We start from the raw sequence: 11889 nt of genomic DNA, 5'->3' as shown, positions 1-11889 counted from the left end.
TGTTTATCTCAACCCTTGTGCTGTCCTGTCACTCAGTGGTGAATATGTTACCTCTACCTATATGACAGAAACCTGTTACATAACATCACAGCCTTTAAGCTTGGCTGCACTCTGACATCAGGAGCAGCATTATCCCTCCATCAGCCGGTCCAGACGTACAGGTACACACTGCTGCCCTGTCCCATTGTCATTCAAATGTTGGGTTGGTGATTGAAGTGCTTATCTCTCCTAATCGGAGTGTGTAAAGGTATTACTGCAGAGGGAGAGCCTTGCCACACCAACTTTGATATGGAAAATCACATCTGTGAGCTCCCAAACAACATTATCTACAGAGAACTGAGTATACCAGGTAAAACCTTTTTTCTGCAACCCCTCCATCTGTTGTCTTGGATTAGCTCCATGCTTATTTTGTTTTTTTTAGATCCTCAAAGACTTAGAGAGCAGGGAGGGTGAGGGAGATTAACAGGGGGAAGCAAATAAAGAGGCGAACACACGTCTTGTTAAAAGTAACATTTGTAAGCTTATTATTTTGTTATCATGATCATTGTTATAACCTCTGTTATGGTTCGTTCAGTTTACAGTTTATTTTCAAGTTCATTTAAAGTCATTCCAGTCGAAGGTAAACATGATTGTAATTGTTGTTTCCAACACTAGTAAATGCTTTTATTGTTTTGCCAGACAACAATCGGTCACATTTTCTCATTCATACGCACACATGGAAAGATCAGAAACAAAGAGTCTGTCGCTCGCTCACTCACTCACTCTCTCTCAATAATTTGCACACACGAACGCACCCATGAACACACATACATGTTTTCTCGCCCGCGTGTCTGAGTTCTTAAGTGCAACTTCTTGAAGAGTGATTTAACCTTTCAAACTCTTCAATCCTCCCATTGGACACCCGAACCCAAACCTTTCCTCCTTCACCCTCCCACCATGAGCTATATGTACACCTGGGGCTGGATCACACATGGTCTTTTAATTGTTTGTTTATTTCCACAGGCACAATCTCTTGTCAGGGTGACATTTCATTAGACTTACTTGCATTCTTCTCAGTTTTTCTTACTAGACATGTTGATCATTTTAACCCATTTAGGTCTCCAAAAAGGCCAAAATAGGTAAAAATTAGACCTTTAAAAAGGTTCAAAATATATCTCTGCCTCAGTGAAACATATGCTATCTATATACAATTAATAGCAAACAGACATAGTTTATTTTAAAAGGTTATCACTTTAGTACTTCCCTTTTATAAATCTGGGATTTCTTTAAGATAAAAGCACATGGCCAAAATGAAAACGAGAACAGCTAAAACATAACAAATACCAACTTTCTGTCCACACTATAAAATCCTCAACTCAAAAATACTTGATCTTACAATTCCCATGATGCAACTCTGTAACTCCTCTCAGAAGTCATGTCTTGTACAAGCCTATATTTTTCAAATGTCATGGCCCTTACTGATTAAACAAGACATCTATTTAAAATTTCAAGGCTAAAGTTCAGCTTAGTTTACTTATCCGTTTAACTTTTCTAAAGGTTAAAGTTATCATAATTAGGCATGTGGACTGCCAGGAAGCTGTAGCCAGTAGTTGTCTGTTAAGCCACTGAATTGTACCTCTTTCCTGTGCTTGCAGTGTTGGCAAAAGGCTAAAATAATGGCTTCAAAACCGGACTTCACAAACCAATATGTGATGTCACTGTTGCTGTGCCCATCTTTTATTTACAGTCTATACCCCAGAGCCAGAGATTACATTAAAAAAGTTCTCACGAGTTCACTAATGCTCCTAATTATCTCCTAACTCATGTATATAGTCACCGGAGCGTCTTTTAAAGGAAATAAAGCGACGCGCCGGTGTTGTTGTTAAAAACATAGTATGCAGCATGACTTTATCTTAAAGTTGAACGAGTTGAAGAGAATCACAGAGTGCAGCCCAGGTTTACATAAAGCTTAACCCAACCCAATTTTCAAACTTTTAAAACCCGTCTTCCCATCTCAACATAAGCAGTTATGTACCACAGCAAACTCAAGAAAACTGAAAATTAAAAAAAAGAAAGGAAAGGAAAACAACCGCAAAGAAAACTGAGCTTCAAGTTTGTAAAAATGCTTACATCACATTTCACCTTGTCAGATTTCAATACATTAGAATTCCATTCTGTTCTGTTGTGACATTTACACGAGTACTTGAACGCCTCACGTACCGGTGGGCGAGCCGCGTGGCGTCAGTCCTTATCGACTAACGGCCAGCTCACAGTCCATCGTCATCATCCTCTTTATTATCATTATAATCAACATCACCTTCATCATTGTTATCAGCTACTATGGTAAGCCATGCCCTACTAGAGTCCATCCGTTGGCAGGGTAGGGTAACCATGGTGAATAAGGTGCTAGTTGCTATGGAAACGCTATTCTGAAGCAACCAACTGGTACATTTGTTTGAGTTTTGGACTGCTGTACCTCCCCACCAAAGCACTTGGTTTGTATGTATAACTTGCTGCTTTAGTCGTGTTTTGATTTTTTTTTTTTTTTTTTGCATTTTCATACTTATAAGATGTACAGTATGTGGATGTATGTATTTTTTTAGGCTGTTAGTACCTTTTAAAATAGTCTCTCTCTCGCTCTCAAACACAGACAAACAGCACACTCGAGATGGTTTTGTTTTTTCCCCCCACTCGGGCACGCATAAAACACACTCAAACAGAAACGCAAAAATGTGGCAACTGACATATGGGTGTACAGAGAACAGGGTTGGTAGAGCAGGCCGCTAAACCAACATGGCTTGGACAGGACCTATTTATTGATGCTCGTGTGAGTGACTGCTCCTCCTCTCTCGTCCCCTCCTCCGGGTTCCTCTTCCTCTCCTCTGAACAGCTTGCAGTCGCTTGTGAGGAGCGTAGTATTGCTGAGTGTATCCATGGCTGCTCGATGGCCATCGTGTGCTTCATTAACCTCGGAGCTGGCAGAGGACGAACTGAGTACTTCAAGGAAAAGACAGAAAAGTAGCACAGCAACTTCTAACGTCCACAAACCCTTGCACTGTCTGTCAATGCCACATATTCAGGTTCCTTTCCCCCTCTCCTATCTTTTCCTCAAAATGGTGAGTCGACATTTAAATGCTTTGTATTTTCCCATGACCCCTTTCTGTCCTTTTGCCTTCTGAGCGCTGATGGTGAACACAGAATGACACAGCATAGTGGAAATGGCAACTGAAACACTGGTGGTCTGGAGTCCCAGGGTCTATCTGTGTATGAACTACCGGCTACTTTGACTACATGGGGCCAACATAGTTCATCAGCTGGCTCCATTTTTTTTTTCCTCTGTGTGCTGGGAAAAGCTCCCAGCATCAAGATAAACAACAACAAGAACAACAAAAAGGCAATTTCAGTTCAGTACCGCTGAAATCTATATGAATCAGTTCATTTCAGTTCTATTTGTTGCAAGAAACTATGGCAACTAGACTTAAGGATTCTTACAGCCAATCAGATCCAAGGGAAAGTCTTCAAATAGGTTTCAGTTTGGTGGCTGGATTTCATCTTTTTATTAGGATTTGAGCTCCACCTCACCTGTGGAATAAATGCTTTGTGTGGTGTGCAGGATTCAACAAGCTCAACATTTGGCCTGCTCATGCACACACACACACACACACACACACACACACACACACACACACACATTCACACACACGCACACAGAAACAGAAAAACACACACTCACAAACAGTCTACCCCCACCTGCACCTGTGGGCACAGGCTGACTTTAATGCCAGATATGGTTCAGTCTGTGTCACCAAGTGTCTGAAGGTGCCTGTACTCTGCCAAAACCACACTCCCTCAAACACACAGCTGTACACACACAGACACACACATGCACGCACGCACACAAAGACACACGCACTCCCCCCCCACACACACATTGTGATTCTTCCAAACTCTAATTTCAAAGTCTTGCTCCTCTTGCTTTCTGCTCTATTTGCCTCTCCTCTCCTATCCTCTCCTCAGATATTGTACACCTTCCCAAGGCTAGTTGGCATGGTGACGCTAATGGGATGGCCGTTGCTAGGAGATGCAGAGAGCGGCCAAAAAGAGCATCGTCACGGTGAGAAGAAGGCGATCCCTGGATGGGCTGCTTCCACTGACGCTCTTCTCCAGCTTGGGAATAACAGGATTAAATTCAGCTTGAAAAATAAAAGAGAATGAGAAACTATTAGAACGCAACAACAACAGGAGAGAGACAGAGAGATCTTAATTATAATCATGTCAGATGAGAATTTTTCTGTACTTTTAATCCAAGGTTTTATTATTTGGTCATTCAGACACCGTCTTTAACATCGGCAGCGCTCCTTATATTAGCTGCAAAATTTCTATGTCTGATCTTAGACCATGTTAAGGACAGTTTTTTCCAACTTTCCAATTTATCACCACTATGACCACTTTATGCCACTTTATTAGGTACAAATGTTCAGCAATTTGTTCATGCATATATCTAATCTAATAATAATATCTAATATCTAATCAACCAATCACATGACAACAACTCAAATGCATTTAGAAACATTAGACATGGTCAAGTAGTATTAGGTAGTTTCTTTGTACATTTTGGGCTCCTTAACATCAAATGAGCATCATTTAAACACCACAGCGATCCTAAACATTGCTGCTGGCCTGACAATCCCTTTATGACCACACTGTACATATCTTCTGATGGCTGCTTCCAACAGGATAATATGCCACGTCAGAGAGATCAAATCATCTCAAACTGGTTTAATGAACATGAAAATGAGTTTATTGTACTCAAAGGACCCCAAAATCACAACCTGAAATCCATCTCAATACAGTAGAGCCCCTTTGAGATGTGGTGGAACAGGAGATTCGCATCATGAATAAATGTCAGTGCCTTGTTAAATAGATGCTCTCTAGGCAAAAGAGGTTCAACCCCGTAATACCAAGTGGCTGGAGTACACAATAATACACTAAAATAACAGATAATATAAAATATTAGCAAGAACCTCTACTAAATGAGACTTCAGCTAAACTTCAGGGTACAAAATTTAGGCACTTTTCCCCCCTCAGGTGACGTGGCTGGGATGTGTTATTCTGTATAGCAAAGTATCACAGGGTGCAGTACCCAAACACACTGAGCCTTTCAGGATTTCTGTTGGTGTGTTTTTAGTTTTAAACAAGCATCATTTTTTCAGCTAACTGCTATCTCTTGTTACCTGGCCTCTGTACCAGGACTACAGATGGCTTCAAATGGACCGCTTTGTTTTACAGTACACTCCACTGACACAAAACAGTCACATTTCCTAAAGAAATATCTTGATTTTTGAAACAAGAATACCATGCTTACGCAATCCACAAAGCTAAGCATAAGTCTGCATTATGTTGTTGTTCAAAGTCTGGCTCTTTGTCTCAGACGACATGTTGCCCATCCCTGACTTAGATCATCTGACCAGATGCTCCAGGTGGTTTCAAATCCAAGTTACAAACAAAGAGGTTTTGTACTTTTTCAGCTGGCACCTCTAAGCATCGGAACAGACTACCCGTTCATATCAGATCTGTCCTACATTTTCCCCTCTAAATCCTCGCTTAAGACCTACCTGTCTGACAGAATTGAGACCCGTATGTAATTGGGTAGGCAATGTAATAAAGCGATTACTCTTTAGATTATCTATTGCCCAGTTGTCTTTTTTCCCCCTGTGTTTTGGTGGCATACTTCTGCAACACTTTTTTGCTGCTTTGAAGCGTTCTCTATAAATAAAACTCGGCTCATCCTTCAGTGGAACATTTAAAAGCGTTTATCTGGCTTCCTAAATGTGCTATAATCTGGTTTCACAGCACAACTTTTTCTCAAATGTGACAAAAAAAATGATGACAACCCAAGAGAACAAAAGGCAGCTTTCAGTCTTACTCCCACTGAAATATGGTCAGTCTGCACTAAAAACAACACAAAGACTGCAGCTGTTACCAGACAGCATTCATTGTTCTAATAAGGTGACACATTGCCCATCATACCTGAGACAAATCTACTGTATGCACTGTAATAGCCCCAATACCCCTGCACTTACACCTGGAAACAGGCTAAAAATAGGTTTCTTGAGGGCAACACACCAAACTTTGATGTCTAGTCAAAGTGAGAAACACATGACCGAGCAGACAGTTTGCTACAAGCCTGCACCTATGAGACACACGCAGGGGCAGACACTCCCTCTGTAGTCATTTGATTAATAAGACTGGAGACCAGACAGGAGCACAATTTTCTGTCTGTACAGAAGGTCCCTGATGCTGATTAGCAACTATTGTGTTTACGGTCTGATGGCATTGAAATAAAGCAGGGCTGCTCTCAGTGTTTCCACTCGTCGCTGTATCTATCTCCAGAATATTTCCAGCTGCTCCGTGGGTCAGACAGGAGAGTAATGACTCTCTGACACCTGGTTTTAGAGATGGGCTTCTCTGGTATGCTTTGCCAGCCAGTCTAATGAGGTCCATGCAGCAGCGGAGCTCAGGTTAAATGCTTTGACCGTGGTGTATAACTGAGTATGCAGCTGAGGGGTCAGGACACTGTGCGGCTTCAAACTGTTGTTTTGGTGCTGACTGACAGAGGAATGTGGTTTTGTAGACACCAACAGCAGACGGCAGAGCATCTCGTACAACTGGTTCCAAAGTGAGGCTCTGCTAATCGCCCCATTACACAGAGACACACAGACACTCATAGTCTGCCACTGCTGTTAATAACCGTATAATTATTGGCGTACAAGTTGTTTGTGCAAAGGTCATGTGAGGTGCATTGTGACCTTCTGACATGCTGGGCTGAGCCAAACATACAAACGTCTGCATGTACATATTACAGCGCACAAAAAGCAAGTAGCATCTACCTAATAATTAAGAAGCTCAGACAGCTGTAAGTGTCTATAAATCTGGAAGTCACGAAATACAGTGTTGTGCAAAAGTCTTGAGCCACCCATCATATTTCCTGGGAAACTTGCCAAGACATTTTTGAAACATGTGTAAACCGAAATGGAAATATAGTATATAAGGCAAAAACAAAGTTTTTACAGTTCTAATGAGCTTGAAAATCACCACCTTTATACTTCTACACAGCCTGAATTCTCTGAGACAAGCTTTCCTGTCATTTCTTCAGGAATAGTTTTCCAGGCTTCTTGAAGGACATTCAAAACTCTTCCTTGGATGTTGGCTGCCTTTTCTTCTGTTCTCTGTCAAGATGATCCCACACTGCTTCAATAATGTTGAGGGCTGGGCTCTGGTGAGGCCAATCCACGATTGATGGTGTTCCACTGTGTGTTTTTCTATTTAGGTGTGTGTTTGCAGCACAGGCAGTGTGTTTGGGATCATTCTCACGCCAATCAGATGCTTTGCAGATGGTATTTAATTTAAATCAAATCAGAATCAGAAATTTCTCATTTGGATTCATCACTCCATCAGACCTGTTGCTCCCATTTTTGTGTAATTTGGCCTTTTCTCCCTGTTTCCCTTCCATAAGCTTCTTTAAGAGTGGCTTCATTACAGCCACTCTTCCACTGAGGCCATTTCTGATGAAGCTTCAGTACAGTAGATGGAACAGTTGAATATCTAGATGCATCTTTCCTGTGTCAGGTCTTTGCATGATTTCCGGATGCTGGTGTAGATAGTATTTTAGAGCTGTCACTTGTTTGTCCACCACTTGTCCAGTTTCCTCAGTTTTTTTTAAAGAAAGCACTACACACCCGAAAGAGATATTTTATTCTGTCAAACTATATTATCTTTGACATTTTTCATAGACTCAGATAAAGAAATGAAAGGAAATAGTGTGTTTTTGTTACAGGCTGCTAATAATAAAGTGTCTAAAGATGTGCCAACACACAATACTGGTTCATCCCTTGAGTTAAATAAATAAATTGAGTTTTATGCTTGAATGATTAATAGCTCAGTGATAAAGGACTTAACAAAAAAATCATCTGACATTTCCCTCAGACAGAAAGACTGTACTGAAAATTAGTGAAAAATCAGCCAATGCCCAAAGAAAAACTTTGAAAGACTTTCAGGAAGCCTGGAGAACCATTGCTCACGGCCGCTTTTTAAAAACTGAAAGAAAGTCTCCTTGGAAGCCAAATATAGAGTTGATCGTCAGCTTCAGGAGACGTGAAGAGGAACCTGCTCCGCTTTGCATAAGTGGAAACATTGTGGAGAGAGTGCCCAGCTTTAAAATCCTCGGCACACTCATCTCACACGGACTCTAAACACAACCTCTCGCGTGAAGAAGACACAGAAGCCATTTGACTTCTTAGAAACACTGCAAAGAGCAAACCTGCCCAAACAGCTGCTTGTGTCCTTCTACCACAGCTCGGTGGAGTATACTTAGCCTGGCATCTTGGTGTGGTATGCCAGCTGCACCGAGGCTGAAAAGAAAGCTGTTCAAAGAGTCATTAAATCAACATAGAGGACAACCAGCTACCTTCACTCGAGCAGGTCTACAGACAATCAAGGTCCAAACGGCAATCTATCCATCTGTAGCACTCAGAGACAGGCTTCAAATTTCATTGTACTCCCATATAATCAAAAATAAAGGCCTTCTATTCTAAAATATAAGAAAATAAGAGTAGCTCAAGACTTTTGCACAGTGCTGTAGCTTAGACTGGATTACGTCTGTCTAATCTGTGTTTGTGAAGAAGTGTGTGAGCTAAATCCTCTTTTATACACATTTTATACTACATTATGTTACTGTGGGAGTATAAATCTGACCTTCTTCTGTATTTTATGAATACTGAGTAATTTAAAAAGAACTTTTACAGCATTATGCAATTCAGTAGAAACGTCCTGGCATAAATAATTTAAGAGTGACTTTGTTGACACTGTGAGATGTGTTGCGTCTTCTCAGAGCTTATAATTTGTGGCGCTCTTGCATCAGAAAGCCCTCATTAAAGGGGCACTGCAGTGATTTAGTACTGCATTTTTACATAGTACTGAGGATTCAGAGACGCAGGTTAGAAAAAAAACAAACACAAAAAAACTGTGACCGAGACTGTTACAAGAGCGCCTTTCATCAGATCCCGCCTGACTGGTTCATACACACGTCTTTCAACATAGTCTTTATTTAACAAACATCTCGCAGAGCCTCCGAAGACAATAGTCAACTGTCTGCAAAAGCCGCGCAGCTCTCGCCGCGACTAGTAAACAGAGTTTGACATGCTAAATCAGAGGCAGGTTACTTAAAAATAAAGAGCGAACGTTAGCTAAACAAACACTGGCTGTCCAAACAAACGCCACAAACAAACAGCTGTTAGATTGCTGAAGAAATTCAAAAGAAACTGACAGCAGACTGCATGCATGTATGCAAATAATTACGCTTTCCAGGAGTTTGACTGCAAGTAAACAGAATCATTAGCTGTGACATTTGGAAGGGATAAATGGTAAGATCGGGTTATTCATGTTATTGGGCAAATAATAAATAAAACACATTTTAAATATTTACTTATTTGTTACACTTTGCTCCAGAATGCACTCGACCATCTCGCTTCTGTTTTTCTCGTGTAATCTTAGCTTTGTAAACCAAATATTTAAGGCATGTTTAAAAGGTTGCAATTGTGTTATTCAGCTCTCCCATACACCACAAAAATGCACAAATCGGTTTGCACGTTACAGCAGACGTGTAAGCTTGCCAGATAGAGATCGTTTAAACTGGTTGAGTGCAAACTGTCTCACAACTCTTTCTACAAATTGACCTAAAAAACAGTGACAGGTACTTTCACACCTAAGTCCAGCTAAAACAGTTGTTTTTCACTTTTGGGGCAGTTCGATTGGAGAGGTGTGATCATTCACGTACAGATAGAACCTCCGCTTTTTTTTTTTTTTTTTTTTTTTTTAGAAAAAAGGTCCTCACAACAATCCGAAATAAGTTTATTTGTGATGAGCACGGGCTCTTGACCTCGATGCAACTACCGGGTGACCTGGAGTTTGAGCTCCTGTAGCCAGGTGTGCTGTAATGTGGCAGGGCTCACAAACTGCGGTCCTAAACACCTGACTTTCCTCTCACCTCTGCTTTGCCAGCTTTAATCTTAACACCCAGTGGGCTGAACTTTCACACATCCCTTGCAGTGGCACATCATGATTACCTGCTACCTTTTTTCCTCAAAAAGAAACCAAAGCATAGGGAGAATTTACAAAATTTACAAACTGCAGGTATGAAAACGTTGATCTGTAACTGTTTGTGCTGTCTTCTGCTGCCAAGTACCTTAAACACACTGTGCTCATAGGAATAGTAATTGCTACAACAAGCCCCATTAACAAGAACACGCTACAGATTTTTCTACTAATGGCCAGAGCTGATCATCGGATGCAGTAATCTGAGCCAACAGGGTGGGAAAATGAGCGTCTCCCACTGAAAGCCTTCAGTAATCGCACGGTTGCACGGGGAGCAGCTAGCGCCATTCCATCTGCGTTGTAAATGAGATCTAAATGAAATCTAATGCTAGTGGCCGTATTCAGCAGGGAACCACATTGATTGAAAGGGGAAGGTGCCCAGGAAATAAACTGCGAGGAGAGAAGGGGGGAGAAAGACACGGGTGGGTTCCAACACGCAACATTTGAGTTATTTCAACATTTCTACACACAATAATCAGGCAGATTTGAACTGCACAGTCTGTGTGACACTTCAGTAACAGTAATTAAAACTACGATGTGAGGACGTCTAACCGGCAGCCAGGAGGACTGAGAGCGAAGGAGGAGAACAGGAAACTGTACCACTTCTTTGTGTTCAGCTCGTTTCGCAGCTCCCTGCTGATCTTCTCACTTCCTCTCACACCACTTGGGTTATCGTATTAATTTAATTGGCAACACAGCACTACAGGTGAAAAAGACCCATAGGGGCTGGGGTAATTTCTTTTCAGCTATTGTGTTAGCCGCTCACTATCAACAGTACAGCTAGAGTGCCATGTCCTCGAGCTGTCTCTATCAGTTTAACACATTAAATGTAGATATTCTTCTGTTGAAATGATCTTTAATGTCCTTTTCCTTCGCATAAAAAAATCTGTACATGTGTAGCGAACAGATTTTATTTTGCAGTGATCATGTTTTGCATTTACTGTATTAGAAAAGAAAGCAAGGAAGGACCAAGTACTGAGGAAATGTGATAAGAATATATCGTACATATTGTAATATATTGTTGCTAAGTAGCGAATGGGAATTTTTAGCTCTAAAAATTGTTTTGGCATAAAAATATTTCAAACTTTTTTTAATATCACTGTGATAGTGTTAATGAATACCATAAAACCTAAGATAAATATCGCTTCGGGGCGGGAAAAGTATTAAACGAGGGAAAAACTCAATTTCACACATCAAAAGGTGAATAAACTGAGTTTAGGTGGCTTTCTCCTCGACTGCATTGCTACTTGTGCTCTCGGAGGAAAAACGGAAGATGGGAATTAAAAGGCAGAGGCATGAGGAGGGCATAGAGAAAGGAGATGGAGTGAGAGTGAAATAAGATGAAAGAATGATGAGAGGAAAAAGAAGCGAGGGAGCGGTATCTCACAGAAACTCGCATGACCTGCAGCTATTTGCCGCAGCCAGTCATGAGTTTTCTTACGACAATTATTAGAACAAACTGACTTACACGCGTGCGCGCATGCGAGCGCGCGCACACACAAACACTCAGGCACACGGGGAGATTAACAACAACGCAACGCCATATTTTACAAGATACCTTGGAGGAGAGCGTGTGATAGCTAGACAGGATTATGATTGATACCAGCATGCCTGGTTGTGTAACGGCTGCTGGATAGGTAGGCCAAGCTACCTGCATGTTGTTACTGTGTTGCTATGCTGTTGCCACAACACTAAAAATCAACAATATGAACAGGTGATCCCAAAGTCTGTCATTTTTTGATTTACTCCTTCACTTCT

General features: G+C 41.2%; 1 protein-coding gene across 1 annotated transcript in view; it reads right to left on the bottom strand.

Moving 5' to 3' along the window:
- Positions 1-500: 500 nt before the first annotated feature.
- efna3b (ephrin-A3b) overlaps positions 501-11889 on the bottom strand; it is a 67231-nt gene continuing 55842 nt past the window's right edge. Inside the window, exon 7 of the mRNA XM_040029787.1 lies at positions 501-4172. Within this exon, the coding sequence (XP_039885721.1) occupies positions 4054-4172 (119 nt within the window). The 3' untranslated portion in view covers positions 501-4053. The remainder of the gene's footprint in view (positions 4173-11889) is intronic.

The sequence above is a fragment of the Simochromis diagramma genome, unplaced genomic scaffold, assembly GCF_900408965.1.
Source record: "Simochromis diagramma unplaced genomic scaffold, fSimDia1.1 OVJJ01000361.1, whole genome shotgun sequence".
Classification (NCBI taxonomy): domain Eukaryota; kingdom Metazoa; phylum Chordata; class Actinopteri; order Cichliformes; family Cichlidae; genus Simochromis; species Simochromis diagramma.
The sequence above is the reverse complement of the archived record's forward strand: the minus strand, read 5'-3'. Positions and strand labels throughout refer to the sequence as shown.